The 21993-nt window shown below is 38.6% G+C and overlaps 1 protein-coding gene across 7 annotated transcripts in view; it reads right to left on the bottom strand.

The window, feature by feature from the left end:
• BTRC (beta-transducin repeat containing E3 ubiquitin protein ligase) overlaps positions 1-21993 on the bottom strand; it is a 180320-nt gene that overhangs the window by 15896 nt on the left and 142431 nt on the right. For all 7 annotated transcript variants that reach the window (XM_019813740.3, XM_019813741.3, XM_003994340.6 and 4 more), the window contains 7 exons: positions 14872-15103; positions 11184-11370; positions 5107-5203; positions 4322-4459; positions 3676-3794; positions 1285-1534; positions 654-772 (listed from right to left, as the gene is read on the bottom strand). In XM_019813740.3, coding sequence (XP_019669299.1) covers positions 654-772; positions 1285-1534; positions 3676-3794; positions 4322-4459; positions 5107-5203; positions 11184-11370; positions 14872-15103 — 1142 coding nt within the window. The remainder of the gene's footprint in view (positions 1-653; positions 773-1284; positions 1535-3675; positions 3795-4321; positions 4460-5106; positions 5204-11183; positions 11371-14871; positions 15104-21993) is intronic.

Genomic DNA, 21993 nt, shown 5'->3' with positions numbered 1-21993 from the left:
TCATTCAAGCAGTACCTTTAAAATAAGTATATCTGGTAATGAAACTATTATAGAATGGAAACACATCAATAAAAGGCTTTGCTATGCTATCTTTCTGCTTAGGACAAAAATTTTTTTTTTTTTTTTTTTTGCAAACTTTTGGCCTATAAGAAGCTACAGAAGGAAAAACATTTGGGGTGTCTGGCTGGCTCAGTTGGTAGAGCGTGTGACTCTTGATCTCTGGGCTGTGAGTTCAAGCCCCACGTTGGGGGTAAAAATAAAAAAAATTTTTTTAAGTTCATTTATTTATTTTGAGAGACAGAGAGAGAGACAGTGCAAGTGGGGAAGGGGCAGAGAGAGAGAGAGAGAGAGAGAGAGAGAGAGAGAGAAAGAGAATCTCAAGAAGGCTCCACACCACCACAGTGCAGAGCCCAATGTGGGGCTTGAACTCACAAACCAGGAGATCAACACATGAGCTGAAGTCAGATGCTTAACCGAGAGTCACTCAAGAACCTCTACAAATAAAAATCTTTAAAAAAAAAAAAAAAAAAAACAAGAAAGGAAAAACATTTTATTATAAACATAACACACTTGAAGATTTGTTTGATCCGTGTGCAAACAATGAATGGCAGAGTAATAGTGATCCCTTCTGGGTAAAGGTACCTGCTGCTCACCTGATAGTGTTGTCAGACGAGCCACTCACCACCAGCCTATCTCTGTACTGCAAACAGGCAATGCCACGTTTGTGTCCATTTAAGGTCCTTACAAACTCACAAGTACTTGTGTTCCATACCTGAAACAGAAATAGTATTTGGCAGTTGATTTGGTGCTTTTACTAGTAAAATCTAGGGCAATTGGAGTCTTGGGGAAGCAGAAAAGAGTACTGAGCCAATAGGGGGAAGTCAACTTCTCAAACCAAACCAAATCAAAAAAAGAAAAAAAAAAAAAAGGCAAGTTTAATTCTCAATAACACAGGGCTAATTTGTAGCTGGCTGGTATAACATGAGAATTCCTCCAACTGATTTATTCTTATGGAGTTATTAGTCTGGTCTTGCAGACAAATTTTCTAGAAGCTGAGTTTACCCCTGGCCTTCTCACACTCACCATTATCTATAGGACTAAGATACCTAACCAAAATTTTCACACCGCTTGTCTCATTCATCGCCTTCTTACAAACAGACTAGTATCTGAATTAAATATTAAACTACTCCATATGGACGTTTAAATATGAAATTTTGCTTGATTGGATTTTCATACGAACACCCTTACTCTAAATTGGAGACTTATCAAAAGATGCCTCATTACCTTTATAGTCCTATCTCCAGACGCAGAAACGATGTACTTGTCATCAAAGTCTACAACGTTGACAGCAGCTCTATGTCCGACTAGCACCCTCCGGAGGGTAATGTCAGTTGGGGAGGCCATATCCCATACAGCAATGGAACGGTCTTTGGAACAGGTCACCATCATGCCATTATTGAAACGTAAGTGCAGAACTGCTTCACAATGGTGAATCAAGGTGTTTAGCATTTCACCTGTATTTACATCCCATACCCTGGAACAAACAACATTAAGAAGCTTATCTGAGGCTTCGATGATATTCCTGGCTATGATCTATTTGACTACCACATTCCCCACTCATCTTGCCTCATTTTCATAATTAGTGTTATACTCTACCCTCTTGTAGCTTTGGGACTGAGCTGAGGTAAAGAGTTCTGATGGACCACAGGGAAGTGATAGATAGAGGGCTGGACTAGGAGAGTAGGGCAAGGAGAGGGACAGGATGCTGCCAATGTGAAATCCTTAAGACACACTATTTGAAATATGGGTGAGTTATATGGGAGAAGGGTAAGAATGAGGATAAAACCATTGTCACCTACTAATTGGGCCTAGACTTCAAGATTACTACAAAACTTCTGACATTCAATCTGATGCCTTTAATGAGATACATTTTTTTTTTTAATGTTTATTTTTGAAAGAGAGAGAGGGAGAGAGAGAGACAGAGTACGCATGAACATGGGAGGGGCAGAGACAGAGAGGGAGACAGGATCTGTAGCAGGCCCTGTGCTGACAGCAGAGAGCCTGATGCAGGGCTTGAACTCAGGAACCGTGAGATCATGACCTGAGCTGAAGTCAGATGCTTAACCGCTTAACTGACTGAACCACCCAGGTGCCCCTAATGAGATACATTTTTAAGTAGGAATCTGATTAATGACAGTAGCATTAGTGTCCCACGGATAGCCCTCAGGAAATAGAACTGATTCAGGCCAAGAAGCTTCTGTAAGAGTCTGACTTAGTACTGTGGATTTGAGCTTGATAACCCTGGATCTTCAATTTTACCATACAGGCCAGGCCCAAGATGACCTATACTCTTAAGTCTAAAGTTCCATTTCTGTGCCTTGAATGGGGGTAGAGATCAAGAATAGCCATCCCAGGGGTGCCTGGGTGCCTCAGCTGGTTAAGTGCCTGACTCTTGATTTTAGGTCAGGTCATGATCTCAAGGTTTATGGGATCAAGCTCTGTGCTATGAGCATGGAGCCTGCTTGGGATTCTCTACCTCTCTTTCTGCCCCTCTCCCTGCTCGCTCATGCCCGTGCTCACTTGCTCTCTAACAAAATAAACATTAAAGAAAATAAGGGAAAAAAATAGCCACAGTGTAAATGGGGGCTTACAGCAGAGTGTGGGACCTTTGGATATCTTGAGAATTTTGTGTGATGATATATTTCGATGACTCTGTTTTTGTGTATTTACTTTGATTTTCATAACACATTTTATTTCCTTTTCCAATTTAACCCCATCTTTTAGAAAATCATTTTGTCCCTTATCCTGTAAATGATGTTAGCCTCTACAATGTTTAGCTTCCTTGAGGCACTCCAGAGCATCAATAAATGTTAAATGTCGATAACTGTAAGAACTGAGTTTGCTATGCCTTTAAGTCAAAAGACAAGAAAGAGGAACAGCCTTTTCTTATTCACAGAGGATAATTTGGATTGGTAAACATTTAACTTCAGAGGATCTAACAATGCAGTTAACTGCTTTTTTTTCCTATTTTTTTTAAAAGTTACTTTTGATGCATTATGTTTGGAAAATCCTTTAGCTTAAGGCAAAATTCCTAACAGGTTTCCAGCAGTGCTGCTGGTACCCAGAACTCAAGCTACACTGGACTCCAGCAGCATAATGGCTGTGTCATCAAATCACTAACGCCTCTGGAAATTGAAGGCCCCTCCCTGAGTAAAGCTTGCAATTAAAAACTGCAGGGACAGCAGGGGAGGGGCTGGCAAAGAGAGAGCATTGCTCACCTGTACACATTTTAAAGGAGGTAATGCATGTCTGTACCACAGTTATAACCACCTGAAAGGAGGCTTAATTCCATTCACATCATTCCCCTGTGAGGTGTTTTTGTAAGGCATGCACAAGGTTTACCAAGTTTTTATAATTGATGATTTCCCCAAATTAAAACAGAATATGTAGTTTCTTCAATGTGCAAAAATGTAAACTTGCCTTAATCATTCCTAAATCAAGTTTTCTACTTCTAGGTGGACACAACGATGTGGAGAGCTGATGGCTTATTCTTCTTTAGTTATGAAGTTTCAGAACTGCGTTCATGCAGCTACATACAGCAAAACTACTATCTATGACAAAGAACAGAGCAGATCTGATATTCTAGAGTTCAAAAGATCATTTGGAATTCTCTACCTGACTGTGGAATCCGATGATCCAGTTATGATCACCCTCTCATCATACTGGAGACACAGGACAGAACCCGTATGGCCTGTGAGAATTCGCTTGCATTCCAGCGTGCTTTTATCCCAGATCTAGGATGGCAAACAAGATCTTTTTGATCACTGTGATAATGGGGTGGTGCTGAGACTTGTTGGCTCTACTATGTGTTTGATTCCTCTAAAGAATCAAAGCCCAGAGTAATGTGGAATGCATTCTTTTCTATAGGTATAGCTAAGCACCTATGTGTATGTGTGTGTGTGTGTGTGTGTGTGTGTGTGTACACACACACACATATAGGTGGCTTCAATACTAATGCAGACTTTATCCTTTTCATTAAGGAACAGAGGTAACCTATAATTATGTGAAGCCTAAAGGAGTAATAGCACATTCAGCACACCTTAAGGAGAGAATTTAACCCTAGGACTATCCATTTGTACATGCTTCTGGCAGAAAGCAAGTAACTGTCCTTTAAGGAAATGATTCTGGCTTCAGGATGGGAAACAACCTAAAACTCTCATTTACCTTCTGGAAATAATACTTAGAGATGATGCTGGGACTGCTTTATTAATGTGGACACCCTTCTCCTTCAGCTATCTTCCCATTATTGAACAGACCTCACCTTGATTGTGTTGTCTCGAAGGCCGCTTACTATCTTCTGATCATCATACTGTAAACAGTAAACTCCTTTGCTTGTTTCACTTCGGCAGTGGATTCTCTGTAAACTATGTCTTCCACATCTCCAGTTAGATTCTATTGTCTAGGAGAAGGAATAATAAAAAGTTAGTAATTAGGAAAGGACCAGCACTAAATCCTTATCTGACTTTCATGGCAACCAATGACAAATGCTCAGTGCTTCACTCTATTAACTATATAGAACTTAAGGCAAACTCAAAATATGTTTTAAAAAAACCACTGTTTAAATTTGTATAACATTTTTTCATTTGTAAAGTTATTAAAGATTTACTTTCTAGAACTCTCCTGCATATAACTCATTCAATTAAATGATAAACCTGGTGGAAAAGGGGCAACAGAGGGCAAGCTGTGCACTTCATGAGGTTACATGCTCAGTGCTCCCCATACCTATGTGGTGGCCACTTCTACCAGTGAACTTCCAGGAAGGCTCAATTCGTAAGATATTAGAGTATCATAACAGTCTCAGTGCTATTGCATGAAGATATCATTTTCTCTCTCTCATCTACTTATCTACCAGTAAACAATCTTGAAAAGCTTTAAAAATTTTGCCTGGCAATTTACTATATTTTACCTACCCTATTTACTTAAAAGAAATTGATTTTTAACCCACATTAATAAACCTTAATGGGTTTGCTGTAACAATTCTGTTATTGAAGAATGCTGATGATCCTCTAGTATTTGGCAAATATCCAAATATAAATAGATTCTTACCTCAATGTCTTGTATAATTTTAGGATAAAGTGCTCTATAAAAGGAGTTGGGAGGAGCGTTCCCATCAGGAGGTTTGTTTTTGAATAAATACTGTCCCCTAAAAAACAAATATTTTCAATAAAAATCACAATATCAAACATTTACAAGGAGCTTCTTATTTTTTCAAAGTGTTGTCACAGTTACCATTCCATATAATCTCCATAGCCTGGAAAGGTGTGAAGTTAAGCCTGATTTCAGGAGCCCCAACTGTCTGGGTTCTAAGGAGCTCAGTCAACACTGATTGTAAACATGACCACTTGTAGTGTAGCCATCAGAGTATCAGGCCTTCAGGAATACTATAATGTCATCAAGCAAATACGTATAATCAGAATTTATCAACTAGTCTATCAGACCTCTGTACAGGCAGATTCACTGGGCTTTTGAAAATTTTGTTAGTGATGGTAACTACTAACTCTGAACTAGGCACATGCCCCACATTCCCTACCCCCCCCCCCCCCCCCCCCCCCGGCCACCAGGTAAAGCTGTGCCAGTATCAGTGGAGCCTAGCATCATGGGCAGTAGGAATGCCTCTATCACGGAGATCATTTTTTCTAGTCTTCATTTATGTGGGGTAAGGTGTGTTGGCAGCTCGGGCACCCAGGCTGCTGGTGATCAGTGTAGCTGTGCTTTAAAAGGAGCAATTCAATTCATTTTGACAGAGAAGAAAGGAAACACAGGAGTGTCCAGCAGCAGGTATGGAAGAAGATGAAAAGAAATGCCTAAGAGCACTGTGCTGTCAAGTCTAAGGCATGACATTCTTTCCCAGGTTCCTGGCTATGCACATACATACATGCATTTTACTGCCTTTCCTTGACTCCAGTGAGCAACATTTGTTAGCATCTCCTTCCTTATGACAGCACATCTCTGGAATACTCGTATCCCAAGCTAGATCTTTGCTACGAAAAAAACCAGTAAATGGCAATCACTTCCTGCTGGGTAAAAAATTTAATTCCTCATCCTGAAGTTAAGAACCCACCGAACACGGTGTGGAAGCTAGTAAACCCCACTATGGGTGTACTAACTGCTGTTCTCACTGGCACTGTGCCTTGCAAAGTGGAGACAGGCAGAAATGCCTCAGAGTGTAATCCTGGCACCAGAGAAATCATGTTTTCTCTGGGCCAGTCATCCACTCCTCCCTCTATAGCTCCATTACAATATAATTAATTGTTCAATGTCTCCAGGAGCGCTTCTCCCCTGCCCTCTTCCTATTATACACCTTGAAAATTAGTTGAGAAAATTTATCAGGAAGGTAGCTTTCACTTCTGTGTTAATAGAGGAAGGCAAATCTAGAGTGGAGAAGCTAAAATAATAGTTTATAAAAGGGGGCTAATAGGAGCAAGAAATATGATACATCAACATAAAGGGCAAACAAGACACATTGTGAAATAATTCTGGGTTACAAGCACACTTCTCTTATTCTGCAATAAGAGAACAATCTTACTCTGCAAACACACTGTAACCAAACAACAGATTTTGAGTGAAAAGATCCTAAATCTGGTTAATAGTTATAACTTAATAATTTCAATTCCAACACCCTTTTGATGAGGTGATAATCACTACATTCATTTTGCAAGCAAACAAATCAAATGCCAGGGAGGTTAGGTAACCCGCTCAAGGTCACACACCTAGCAAGTAGACCTGGAATTTGAATCTAAGTCTGATTTTAGAGCCTACACTCTACTACTTTATTATCTCCCAGTACCCACCATTCCTCAGAGATTCCTGCCCTCCTTTTAATCTCTGGCAATTGACTATAGGCGCCCAGGATTTTCTTCATATGTAATGAAACTATCCCTACATTCTAAGAAAAGAGAAATCATATAAGCCTCTGATTTCATTTTTTACCTCAATGTATTTTTCATGCCTTGCTAAAGTGTCTGAATTTCTTCAAATTAAAGGTGCTACAAAAAAGGGTGGTGAGGGGCTGAAAACTGGTTTTTCAGTCTGTATCTGTGTTGTAAGTCAAAACCTTTTATGATGGAAGCTCTCTGACAACAGGGACCACTTCTGTGTGAAATGACTAGTACCTCTGAGAATGTAAGTACATGATAAATGCTAAATATTAAATTTAGAATGTTATCATAAAATGTGATCTGCTGATTAAGAAAATGGACTTTCCCAAGTGGTCGTTTATTATACTTTTAAGAGTTACCATTACTGAGCACAGAGAGTACACTCAATATTATTCAAGATAGAAAGAGACAGAGTTCATGTCCTAGGGGCAGACTGTCAAATTCATCTAAATACAACAGTGGAGTGGAAGCTAAACCCAAAGCTTCATTAGAAAACGATATTTACTTATTGTTTCTGGTTGGGGGAAATGGAAGAAACTGTCAAAGCCAGGATTTGGGGAAAGGTATGAAAGGAAAACTTTATTGACACAGTAGGCTTGGAAAGACAATCTAAGAGAAGATGAGAAAGTGATCATAGATTGAATTTTTTTAAAAGTAGGGGAGAACACTAACACAAGAAGAAAGTCAAATTTAAAAATACAAGCAGTCACTGGGACGCCTGGGTGGCTTGGTCGGTTGAACGTCCGACTTTGGCTCAAGTCATGATCTTGGGTTTCTGAGTTCAAGCCCCGCGTCGGGCTCTGTGCTGACAGCTCAGAGCTTGGAGCCTGCTTCGGATTCTGTGTCTCCCTCTCTCTCTGCTCCTCCCCTGCTCTTGCTCTGTCTCTCTCTGTCTCAAAAATAAATATAAACATTAAAAAAGTTTTAAAAAGACACAAGCAGTCAAGGGTGCCTGAGAGGCTCAATCGGTTAGGTGTTCAACTTCGACTCAGTTCATGATGTTGCAGTATGAGTTCAAGCCCTGTGTCGGGCTCTGTGCTGACAGCTCAGAGCCTAAAGCTTGCTTCAGATTCTATGTCTCCCTTTCTCTCTGCCCTTCCCCCACTCATGCACGCGCGCTCTCTCTCTCTCTCTCTCTCTCTCTCTCTCTCTCAAAAAAAAAAAAAAATACAAGCAGTCAGAGAAAGTCAAGGGGGATATTAAAGGAAGTCTCCACGGGGTGGACAATTTTTGTAATTTCGTGGGGCTCTATCAAGGTAAGATGACAAATGTGGCCAGGGACAAAAGAATATGGTCTGAACTATGAAGGATGCTCAAAAGAACAGAAATGGGCTCCTGTGGTTGAGGAGATAGGGAAAGAGTGACAATTAATACTGGATCCTAGATTATTTCTCATCCATACCTTCATATACCCTTCATATAAAAGGCAAAAGGCCATCTTTTCAATGATCTTGTTTGTTTTTTCTCTTTGTAACTAACATAACAGATCTTCCTATTTACTGCCAACTCCAAGTAAAATTGTGGAGGCTCTTATCTTTGGTATTTTCACAAGCATCTGTCCAAATCTGCTTATCTGTTTCTTGTTCTTCCTGCCTTCAAAAAAAAAGAGTTTGTAAGGGCACCTGGGTGGCTCAGTTGGTTAAGCATCTGACTCTTGATTTCAGCTCAGCTCGTGATCTCATGATTCATGAGATGAAGCCCTTCGTCAGGTTCTAGGCTGATAGCACGGGATTCTCTCTCTCTGGCCCCTCCCCCCCCCCCCCCCCCCCCACTCCACACAAGTGGTCTCTCAAAATAAATATATTTTTTAAAAAGTAAAAAAAAAAAAAGTTTGTAAACTCCCAGTGTCTGATAAAGGCTTACTGTTATTTACAGTACAAATGGGAACAAAGTATATTTTAACAGGGAAGAAACCTTTATTGCTATGAGAGTGAATCTCTGTCCTAGAGATTTTAGGTTATGAGTTCCAATTTGGAGGAGAATTTGGGTTTTTCTTTTGAAATGTCATTTTTTAAAAGATTAAAAAAAAATTTTATTTTTTGAGAGAGAGAGCATGAGTGAGTGTCAGTGAGGGAGAGAAAAAAATTTTATTTTTTGAGAGAGAGAGCATGAGTGAGTGTCAGTGAGGGAGAGAGAGACAGGGAGACAAAGGATCCGAAACAGGCTCCGCACTGACAGCATGGAGCCCCATGTAGGGCTTGGACTCACAAACCATGAGATCAAGACCTGAGCCGAAGTTGGATGTTTAATTGACTGAGCCACCCAGGCGCCCTAAGTGATGTTTTTTTAAATTTTTATTTTTTTAATGTTTTATTTATTTTCTGAGAGAGACTGAGTGAGAGAGAGAGAGAGAGCACGCAAATGGGGGAGGGGCAGAGAGATAAAGAGACACAGAATCTGAAGCAGGCTCCAGGCTCCGAGTTGTCAGCACAGAGCCTGAATTCACAAACCATGAGATCATGACCTGAGCTGAAGTCGGCTGCTTAACCAAATGAGCCACCCAGTGCCCCTAAATGACTTTTTTTTTTAGAGTTTATTCATTTATTTTGGGGGAGGGGGAGGGAGGGAGGGAGGGACAGAGAGCGCGAGAGAGGGAGGGAGGGAATGAGCAGGGGAGGGGCAGAGACAGAGAGAGAATCCCAAGCAGGCTCCGTGATGTCAGCACAGAGCCCAATTCAGGGTTCAGTCTCATGAACTGTGAGATCATGACTGGAGCCAAAGTGAAGAGATGGGCACTTACCCAACTGAGCCACCCAGGTGACCCTGGAGAATTTTTCTTTTTTTCTTTTCTCTTTTTTCCCTGTGAGGGATAGTAGAATATTCCTAGCTGCCCTAAAACTCTTCCACGTAAGCAACTGCTCTATATCTAAGGCTGGTCCTGGCATGCCTATTAGCAAAACGATGGATTTTGAATCCCATACAACTATATATATGTATATATATACATACGTATGTATATATGTATGTGTATATATATATATATGTATTTGCTTTTTTATAAAGAGTTTATTTCCAAAGTATGAAATAAATTATGAAAGGTTTCTATTTTTCTATATAGTGAAATAAATGAGAATAAGAAAAACATATTTGGGAAGAATAACACTATGCTTTCATATATTCACGTCTATATAGCCAAAGAATAGCCTGGCATTTGCTTCCTTTAAAATTGAATTTGAGGGAAATTATAAAGCCTTCCTAATAGCCAGAATGACAGAAATTTCTTGAAGCATTTGGTATAACATTTAGGGGTCAATACGTTTATTATATATCAACGAATTTCAAATATCCAAAAAGATAAAAGGGAGCCATAAATTTCAAAGATGAAAAAAAAAATGAGCTAACTATATTTTAATGAAAATTGCTGAGAAAAGCTGACCCTCTTTTCTTAACAGTTTTGTATCTCTTTATGGTCCAAGATATATAATTGATAAAATTAATTGCTCAGGATATCCCTGAGCACACATATGTCTGCTGGTGCATTTCTCTCAACTAAAATATTTAATATGTCACTTTTATTTTACTTATGAAATTATTCACACCTGACTTTCTTTCAGTGACATTCTAGAGATACCCTTTGAAAGTACATATAGAAGGCATCCTCCAGAAGTTCTAATGAAATGGTACCTTTATCTTAAAAGAACAACAATAAAATTGGTGAGGTCTCTCAGGCTGCTCACTATATAATGCCTCAAGGAATTCAGGATTACGCAGTAAAATCTTAAGAAAATATGAGTCTTCTGAGGAAACAGTGAAATATACTAGATGACACATTTCACTCTTTCCCATGCCTAGAGTTCTTATTCTAGTTGAGTGTAAAAATAATTTTGATTACAAAGGTGATAAACCACCACAGGCATGGATTAAAGACAAGAAATCTTCTGAAGGAGAACATACTTATTGGTTTGGGATTGTTTCAGGCATCTGATGGCTTCTGTGTGATTTACAAACTGCCTATCAGCCCTTTTTCAGGACACTACTTTCTGCCCAGAGAACAGAATGCTGTAAATGAAGTCGGTTTTTAATCATTTTTTGCAAAGTAGTATTAACACAGTATGTCATTTATGAATGATTGGTCAGAAGAAACACTGTTGAGTACGTGTACAACTATTTTACATTTTGTGCTATAAACCAGCAACATCATCATATTCAATGAGAAGCAGTCTCTCTGGCTCCCAATATTATTCCAATGACTCTGAACGGCCAAGTCCTGAAGCTCCATGATAGTAAGAAAGTTAAAAGGCTCACCATCCTCTTCGTTCTGCCAGGCCTCTCCACAGAGAATCCGTCCTGACCATTCTCTCAATGAGCTTCTTCCATAACATGCCATCAGATGTCACTCGGTACCATTCCTTACATACAAGTTCAGCAGCACATAGTGATTTGGCATCCAGGTATGACAGAATGTTCTCAGCAATGTGATCCAAACCCCGAGCTGTTGGGTTTGGGGGAGGAGGTAAAGAAGAGAAGCATAGGTGGTGAATGGTTTTTTTACAAAAGGTCCTTAAAAAAAGAACAGCATTTATTCTGTTCTGAAAGCATATCATTGTCCCTAGTGTGGTCCAGTTTCTTTTTCAAACAGAAACTTGGGTAAAATGAGTGTCAATAATTTTTCCATAAGGTTACAGAAATGAACAGTATTTTCCATCTTCCTTTAGATAAGGAAGTTAGAGCTAACAACTAGCAAACCCCCCAAGACATTAAAAATAAAAAGGATTCCAGAAAACAATTCACATCTATCTATATGGATTTCAGCACTAGGGGATGTTCTATGGATGGCATCTCAAAGTCTGTGATTCAGACCCCCCCAAATCTCTATATTAGGTCCATTTCTCATTCTGCTTCTATTACTGCTGCAGTTCCAAAGCTGTTCAGTAAAAGAAATATCCTTTAAATGTACTAGGGGAGAGGCACTAAGTCAGAATGTGCTGGGTTATAGAATTTTGGGCATGCAGAAAGAAGAGAAGAAGGAAATACAGATTGGTGTGGGAACATCCCAAGAGGAAAACAGAGAGGTATGTTTAAGTTCAAGTATGAGTTTAATTTCAAATGTTTAAAAAAACTGTATTTGAGAGTAGTTGCTGCTATAAAGCCTACATGACAGCTGACCAAAAGATGAAAAAAATCCCAGACCAATAAATAACTTGGTTAGAATTTCAGAGACCATTTTGTAGGATGTATAGAGGAAAACAATGGAAGTAGATCTTGGGCTTCCTAAACTGGATGGGCTTCCCAGTTAAAATACTCTACCACCCAAATCTGTACTGAGGCCTCAGAGAAATAGATACTATAAAACAGGATGCTCACACGAATAAAGTTTTTGGCTATTGTTCTAATTCACAAATGAGACAAACACATTCACGGTTATTTCTTTTTCGGGTTACATATCAGAGGTGTGCTAAAGACTTAAATAGTGCAGAAGGATTCCTTCATACTCTGACTCCCTCAGGCACAAACTTAACCAAAAGGAAAGAGAATACCACATTTCATTTTGTGCCTTTCCCTTGAATCACACAAAGACACAGTTGGACACCGTTAGCAACAACCCAAACGTGCTTAAACATTATTCTAATTATAAAATTGTATGGATATCAGTCACATTTTTCAGCAGATTTGGAGAAGAAAGCATTAAATGGATTTTGTTTGGCTGGCATCACATGTTCATATTTAAGCATAAGCAGATGGAGGCATCCATCACTTAATTCTTATTAAAGGAAAATGACTATAACCCAATTAAAGATATAATAATTAGTTCTTCGTGAAAAAAAACAAAAACAAAAACAAAACAGTGATGGTACAATTCCTGCACCTTTAAATTGAAACTTTCTATGCCATCAGAAGAAGTTTCCAAAATTCATTCCTGTGTTTTTAATGGCTGTCATCAAATTGTTCCTGATCTTCACTATATCCCTATAGTAAGTCTTTGGAAGTAATTTCACCTAACACTCTAAACAAACCCATTACATTAATGGATTATAGGCATTTTTTGAAGTAGTTTGGTTTACTAAATGTAGCCAGATGGTGTAGGTTTGTAAGTTAAAATGGCCATAAAGCATTAGCCTGATGATTTAATATCTTATAAAGTGGTCAGCAGATACACACCAGGGATCAGGATTAGGCAAAGGATACACAGATCTCATCAACTCCTGCTCAATTCTTAGTGGTATATGCTTGAGATAGTAGCATGTCTCAGTAACTGGGGAGAGCACAGTAATGAGGTACACACAGATTGTTCACACAATGAAAACTGTTTGCCTATGGCTAAAACAAAATCCAGTGAGGGAAGAGGGGGCAGAAGTCTATTCTATTTAACAAAAAATATAGATAAAATTTAGTTTTAAAATGGTTATTTCTAAGATATAAATAGGTATTTCTTTTGTTTTAAAGGGTGATTTAAATTCCAATTTTGGAAAAACAAACAAAAAAATTAATTGGCCAAGATGAAGCAAAGTAGTAATATGCCTTTTGGGGGAGGGTTGGCATATTTTTGAAGAGGACAGTTTGGCACAAGTATTAAAAACCTTGAAAATATTCATAATAATATTTCTGTTACTTCTTCCTAGGAAAAGACTAGTGAATAAGAAATGTCTACCACAGCAAAGTTTACAATAGGAAAAACATTTTAAACTACCTAAGTGTCCAAAAAAGGGGTTAAATAATATATGTTTTGGCCCCCATAAAGAATATATAATATTATAAGTAATTATGTTTTAAAAGAACACTCAGGAAAATACATTAAGAGAACACAGTAAGAAAAAAATGTTACAAACGTTTTAGAAGGAAATATACACACCTAGAAAAAACAGTAAGGCTACATGCCAAAATATTAATAGCATATTAGCAGCTCTCTCTGAATGGTGGTGTTCTGGGAAATTTTATTTTTATATTTTAAATGGTTTTGAATTTTCTAAATTTCCTATAACTTCTATAATCAGGAAACAATTGAAAAAAATAAAAACATGATATAATAATATTTTAGAGATTCACTCATCTTTTGTACTATATGTTCTTTTATAGCTTTTTTTAAAAATGTTTTTTAATGTTTTTATTTATTTTTGAGAGAGACAGAGCAAATGGGAGAGGGGCAGAAAGAGAGAGGAAGACACAGAATCTGAAGCAGGCTCCAGGCTCTGAGCCGTCAGCACAGAGCCTAATGCAGGGCTTGAACTCATGAGTTGTGAGATCATGACCTGAACTGAAGTCGGATGCTCAACCAACTAAGCCACTCAGGCGCCCCGATACTGTATGTTCTTTTAAAATAAACTTTTAACACAGAGGACAACCCTGTATTTCCTCGAGATAGCATTTCCTCCAAATACTGATGTCTACAAAGTATCCTAGGATCACCATCAAGCATTCAGTAAAACCACCACATCATCTTCCACAAAAAATGTATTTTAAGTGTGTGAGCTTGTGCATGTGTGTATTCAAACATATATTTAGCTTACGATAAATGTTTGGTTATTGAGAACAGTGAGGTTGCAAAACCTGGTGTTTACAAATTATTGTCACAAGGCTCCTGAGGTATCTTTCTTTACAAAATACTCACTTAAAAATTCAGTCCCATAATTTAAATTATTCTGTTGACAAATTCCCATAGAAATCCAAATCCAAGTACATAAGTTAACATATCTTGAAGCTAAGACACATTATCAAGGTAGCACCTCACAAAAAATTTTATCTGTACCTCTCAGTGGGTAAGAACAGAGTGACTAGAAGGGTAGGAGATCCAGAGAAGACTGGGGAAAGAAGAGTCTCTATTTCCAGAGTTTGATGTTTTGGGTATTTATACCCCAAGAAGGTAACATTAAAGAACTCAGTTTATAAAAATCAAGCCAATAAAGACTTTTAAAAAGAAAGATGAAGATCTAGTTCCATTACCATTGTCACATATCTTCTAGGCAAATTAATGGCTCACAAACACCCGGAGACCTACCTGGCAGAGCAGTTATGAAATCCCTCTGCAGCATAGGTTTAAGATATGAGTTTATGTGTCCATGTTGGTAATGACACATTTGGGATATAAGATGTTCTACAAATTCCACTTGATCGGACTCTGACCACTGCTCAAAATATTTGACACACAGCTCCTTTTCCTTCTCATAGCTTGCTGAGAGTTTTCGTTGCTTGGGCACAATCATACTGGAAGTGCCATTGGCAAGTTTCGTCTGTAGAAGGAGTGGATTAAAAGAAACATGAAACAGTAAGTACTGAAAATGAGGGAAATATATAATTTTCTGGTCTGGCATGCTATATGATGTCTATATGACGGAGCTCACTCTGTTACTCTATTAGTAATTGGATGCTTATGAATAGCAATTACATAGAAAGCCACACAAAGACCACAGTAAGTTGGTAAATCAGAAATCGTGTTGGATGACTAGACATTCATGTCTAAAAGTTCACAGGAAGATATTATTTGGAGATACACAGATGAAAACTGAAAGCTGAAAGCATGTTAAGTTATTATTACTAGCAAGCAAAAAAGCTAATTTGCTTTTTTTTTTGTATATACCAGTTACTGGACATTTATAGAATTACTTACTCACAACTTATTTTTTACTAATCAAATAAGAAACCTTCCATGCAAAGAAAGGCCAATGAATAATCTGAAACTCTAGTACCTTGGAGATAAAGCTTAAATATAACATGTATATGTTCAACCTACCCTTTTCCTTCTAAAAAGGAAACCAAACTTACATGCCATACAGTCTTTGTATTAATTAACTCATTAAGAAAATATCAACTGGGCATCTACAATGTGTCAAACACTGTCCTAGGTGCTAGGAATACAACACTGAACCAAAATAACAGTGTCTGTTATCAGGAACTTATACTGTAGTATGTACAGCAAGATAAAAACAAAACCAAATGCTGGAAAATATAATGTGCATAGTGCTATTAAGAAAAATAAGGGGATATGGGGCGCCTGGGTGGACCAGCTGGTTGAGTATCCAACTCTTGATTTCAGTTCAGGTCATGATCCCAGGGTTGTGCAACCGAGCCCTGCACTGGGTTCCATGCTCAGTGTGGAGCCTGTTTCAAGATTCTCTTCCTCTGCCCCTCTCCCCCACTCTCACTCTCACTCTCTCTCAAATAAAAGATTAAAAACTTAAAAAAAAAAAAAAAAGGGGATAGAAAAAAAAAAAAGTATACATTATTGTACTAGGCAAAATTCTAAGATGGCTCCCCCCAAGATTCTGGGCCTTTGGTATGTATGTATGTGTGTGTGTGTATATGTATATATATATATATATATATATATATATATCTTCTCTCAGCTATTCAAACAAACACATAGGCACTGCTTTGATTTAATTAAGGTGCCAAATCAGCTGACCTTAGGATAGGGAGATTACTGGAGTGGGTTTGACCTATCAAATGAGCTCTTTAAAAGCACAGAGCTTTCTCCAATTGGTTACTGAAGAAGAAGGGGACCACATGGCAAGGATGTGGTCAGCCTCTGGGAGTTGAGAGAGCTCCCAGATGACAGCCAGCAAGGAAATGGGTACCTCAATACTACAAAGGCAAGGATCTGAATTCTGCTGACAACAATGAGCTGAGAAGAGGATTTTCCCCCAGAGCTTCCAGATGAGAACGCAGCCTGGTCGGCACCTTCATTTCAGCCTTGTGACACTCTGAACAGAGGACGTGACCATGCTATGCCAGACTTCTGACCTAGAAAATTGTAAGCTAATGAATGGGTGTTATTTTATCCTGGTAGTTTGTTATGCAGCAATTAAAAAAACACAAAAAACTAATACAATTATTTAAGCCTTAGGGGTCAGAGATAGTTTCCCTAAAGAGATGACTTCTGAACTGAGACACGAAGGAAATGAGGAATTTAGACATTTTGTTACATGGGGGAAGAATGGTCTAGGGCAAAGGGAATTTGAGGGCAAAGGTCCTGGGTGGCACAGTCTGTCTGGCATTTTTAAGGCACACCAAATAGGCCCAGGTGGTTTGAACCAAGTGAACAAGAAGTAAGCTGGAGTAGTTCAAGCCAGTTCATCCAGGTCATTTAGGTGGGAGCAGCCAATCTCCAAGACGGCCTGAAACAATTCCATCTCTCCCTGAACACTGAATGCTGTTCCTTCCATCAAAAGGCAGAGTTTGTCTTAGCTTTTGAATCTGGGCTTTGGCTAACAAAGTGTGGAGAAAGTGACATTCAGCTTCTGCTTACTTCTTAGAGTCTTGAGCTACCCAGTAAGAAATTCAGGCTACCGTGCTGGAAAGGGAACTCAGGAAGATGAGCAGCTATGTAGAGAGAGAGAGAGAGAGAGAGAGAGAGAGAGAGAGAGAGAGTCAGTGACAGAGAGACAGAGAGAGAGATCACATAGACAAGCACCTAGAAGCCCTAGAGTGACATGATCTGACTTCTTTTAAATGGAGCATGGCTATGTGAACAACAGACTGTAGGGGACATGAATGGAAATAAGGAGACTGATTAAAAGACTACTTCGAAGTAGTCCATGGAAGAGAACAATCTTTTGGACTAGGGCTGTAGAGGTAATGAGAAATAATTGGGACTCAATGTATACTTTGAAAGCTAAGCAAACTGAACTTGCTGACAGACTGGACATGGGGTATGAGAAAAGAAAGAAGACAAGGATCATATGCAAGTTTGAAGCTGGGGACACTTTTCAAAGTACTTTGATAGATCTTCGGCACATTTGCCTGAGGCAATTCCAATTTGTCAGGAAGGCCAATGTTACTATGTAGCTCATACCTGCCTAGACATAGTGAACGTGCTATAAAACTATCAAATTTGGATAATCAACTTCTGCTATTCAAGGCACAGGCTGGCTTAATTTCTAAATGTTAAATCCTACATGCAGGTTTCTTTACAAATGATCCATGAAACACAATTCAAAGTGTATGGTCAAGAATGACATTAGCCATTCTGTTTACACGAAAGAGCTGACACCTGTAAGCAGCAGGCTCTGGTATACAGAGTTGGGTGTTTTCTAGCATAAGTGCCACTGTGGTCTATGATATAGACTAAAAATGATTAATAAGAAGCTTGTTGGACACAGGCCTTGGGGGACTTCAGAGCTATTTTGGGGTAGGTTATTTGTTTGCATTTCAGAAAAGAAAAATTTGTGAAATATGGAGTAAGATTTAGTGAGCTAATGAATAGGCGGGTGTACAAGCTTCACCAACACCACTTCTCATCTCAACAACCCAAACCTCCCCCTCCATCATCTTTTATAAATTTGTCTTTTTGTCTTTTAAAAGGTGGAAATGGGTTGGAGTTGGATGCTACCCTAGGTTATTGTTTTCTTGCTAAAGACCAGAAATGCCAGGAACAGAGAACAATAATCGGCATGGTAATGAAATGATTCTATTTATAATCTTCAACAAACCAGATGTTTCTAGAATCACAGGGAGTCATGCTTTGATCAGTGGCTATCAGACTATTAACAGATAAAAATGCCTAAGGATTTCACAAATTTGGTTATCCCACTGCAGGAGCTAAAGTTCAGCCAGGACTTCCCTGTATTTTCAATGATCCAATCATAAATAGGACCTAAAACATTTGGCTATTAGAAATGAAGTATAGGGGCGCCTGGGTGGCGCAGTCGGTTAAGCGTCCGACTTCAGCCAGGTCACGATCTCACGGTCCGTGAGTTCGAGCCCCGCGTCAGGCTCTGGGCTGATGGCTCAGAGCCTGGAGCCTGTTTCCGATTCTGTGTCTCCCTCTCTCTCTGCCCCTCCCCTGTTCATGCTCTGTCTCTCTCTGTCCCAAAAATAAATAAATGTTGAAAAAAAAAATTAAAAAAAAAAAAAGAAATGAAGTATAAACTGATAGTTCATGTATGTACCAACTGTCTGGGCTACTCCAGCTGGTACTACATTTTAGTCACAACTTCCAAAACAGAGTATTTCCTTGTGAGGTAGGAAAACACACACCTTAGGCCCGTTATTGCTTTGAATGAGTTGCTTACTCTTAACCTCTACACCACACTGTGTTTTTTAAGAGTTGTGGTCCTACAGTAGTACAAAGACCTGGTTTCAAACTCTAGCTCCACGATTTACTAGCTGTGTGTCATGGAATAAACAACTTGATTTTTTTTTTTTTTTTGAGTCTTTGTTTCCCTCATATTGCCAACGGGGATAATTACACAATATATTCCACTGGGTTTTTGTGAGGATCAAATAAAATAATCTAAGAAAAGCATGCTTAGTTTATTACCTGGCACACAGTAAAGTGCTCAATAAATCAACACTCCTAATGAACTTATGACACTGCTGGAATTGGACTTTCCCTCTTCTTTTGAAAATACATACTTCTGGGGCACCTGGGGAGCTCAGGCAGTTAAGCATCTGACTCTTGATTTTGGCTCAGGTCATGATCTCACAGTTTGTAGATTTGATCCCCATGTCAGGCTCCATGCTGATAGTGCAGAGCCTGCTTGGGATTCTCTCTCTCCCTTTCTCTCTCTGTCCCTACCCCACTCGTGCTTTCTCTCTCTCAAAATATATAAACTTAAAAGAAAATCCTTATTTCTTTCTCACTATGTAATATGTATTTTTCTATTTTAATTTTTCATTACAGTATAATATACATAAAAGTGCATAATTTTGGAGCACCTGGGTGGCTCATTCGGTTGGGCATCCAACTTCTGCTCAGGTCATGATCTCACAGTACACGAGTTCAAGCCCTGCACTGGGCTCTGTGCTGACAGCTAAGAGCCTGGAGCCTGCTTCAGATTCTGTGTCTCCCCCTCACTCTGCCCCTCCCCTGCTCGTGCTGTCTCTCAGTAATAAACATTAAAAAAAATTTTTTTTTAAAGTGCATAATCTTAAGAGAAATATATGACTTCACTTGTATGAGGACTTTAAGAGATAAAACAGATGAACATAAGGGAAGGGAAACAAAAATAATATAAAAATGGGGAGGGGGACAAAACATAAAAGACTCTTAAATATGGAGAACAAACAGAGGCTTACAGGAGGCGTTGTGGGAGGGGGGATAGGCTAAATGGGTAAGAGGCATTAAGGAATCTACTCCTGAAATCATTGTTGCACTATATGCTAATTTGGATGTAAATTAAAAAAAAATAAAATTAAAAAAATGTGCATAATCTTAAATATATAGCTTGATGAATTTCCAGAATATGAACACACCCATGTAACTAGCACCCAGATCAAGAAACAGATTACCAGGAGCCTTATAAGCCCTGCCTTGACTCCTTTTTTTGGGTTGCCAGCCCTGCTAAGGGTAAGCACTATACTCATTTCTTTTTTTGGAAAAATACTTTTTAAAACTGTTTGCCTGGGACACCTGGGTGGCTCAGTTGGTTGAAAGAAAATATTTTCATTTATAAAAAATAAATAAATGAATAAAACTGTCTGCCTATACAATTTACAGTAGCATTAAAAAATATAATACTTAGGAATAAACGTAACAACATATGTGTTAATACCTGTAAAACTGAAAGCAACAAAACAGTGCTGAGGGAAATTAAAAAAAATTTTTTTAATGTTTATTTATTTTTGCGTGCGAGAGACACACAGAGCACAAGCAGGGGAGGGGACAGACAGGGAGACACAGAATCCAAAGCAGGCTCCAGGCTCTGAGCTGTCAGCACAGAGCCTGATATGGGGCTTGAACCCATTAGCTGTGAGATCATGACCTGAGCCAAAGTTGGATGCTTAATGGACTGAACCACCCAGGTGCCCTGGGTGCTGAGGGAAATTTTATAAGACCTAAATAAATGGAGAGATATATTATGTTCACAAATGGGACTCAATATGGTTAAGATGTTCATTCTTTCCAATCGATCCATTGATAAGGGTCAATGCAATATCAATGAAATCCCAGCAAGCAAACTGACAACGTGACTCTAAAATTTAAATGGAAACACAAAGGACCTAAACTTCAGCCAAGTGATTCTGCAAAACAGAAACAAAGATGGAGGATTCACACCACTGAATTTTGAGACTTAAATAAAGCAATAGTAATCAAGATAGTGTGACTTTGGTGTAAGGACAAGCATGTAGATCAATGAAACAGAATATAGACTCAACGAAGAGACTTACATATGGTCAGTTGATTTTTGAGAAAGGTGCCAAGATAGCTTAATAAGGAAAAAATAGACTTTTCAAAAGATGATGATGAAACATCTGGATATCCATGTAGAGACAATGGACTTTGTTCTTTACTTTCAACCATATCTGAAAGTTAACTTACATGGATTTTGGATTTATATGTAGGAGCTAAGACAATGTCTAGAAGCAAACATAGGAGAAAATCTTGGTACTCTTGAGACAGGTAAACATTTCATACATAGGACACAAAAGCACAAACTTTTTTTTTTTTTTTTTAAGTTTATTTATTTGGGCGGGAGAAAGCGAGAGTGAGAGCAAGCAAGCAGGGGAGGGGCAGAGAATCCCAAGCAGGCTCCACACAGTGCAGAGCCTGACATGGCTCAACCCCACAAACCGAGAGATCATGACCTGAGCCGAAATCAAGAGTCAGACACTTAATTGACTGAGCCACCCAGGCACTCCTACAAACTATTTCTTAAGGAAAACATAGATAAATTAGCATGTGCCAAAATTTTAAACTTCTGGTTTCTAAAAGAAACAGTTAACAAAATAAAAACACGAATCACAAACTGGGAGAAAATATTTGCAATATACACTTTTGACAAAGGACTTGTATTCAGGATATATAAAGAACTCTTAGAACTTGATAATAACAAATAATTCTTTTTTTTTTTTTTTTTAATGGGCCGAAGATTTGAATAGACACTTCACAAAAAAAGAATCATGGATGGTCAATAAGCCCATGGAAAGATGTTCAGAATCATCAGTCACTAGGGAAATGCAAATTAAAATCACAATGAGATACTACTACACAATTATGACAATGGCTAAAATTAAAAAGACTGATCATAGCACATATGGGCAAAAATGAGGAGCAAATGAGCCTCTCATACTTTGCTGGCAGTAATGGTTAAAGGTACAACTACTTTAGAACACACAGCACAGTTTCTATAAAACTGAACATATATTTATCATATGACCCACTTCTAGGCATTTACCTCCT

The sequence above is a fragment of the Felis catus genome, chromosome D2 (assembly GCF_018350175.1).
Source record: "Felis catus isolate Fca126 chromosome D2, F.catus_Fca126_mat1.0, whole genome shotgun sequence".
Classification (NCBI taxonomy): Eukaryota; Metazoa; Chordata; class Mammalia; order Carnivora; family Felidae; genus Felis; species Felis catus.
The sequence above is the reverse complement of the archived record's forward strand: the minus strand, read 5'-3'. Positions and strand labels throughout refer to the sequence as shown.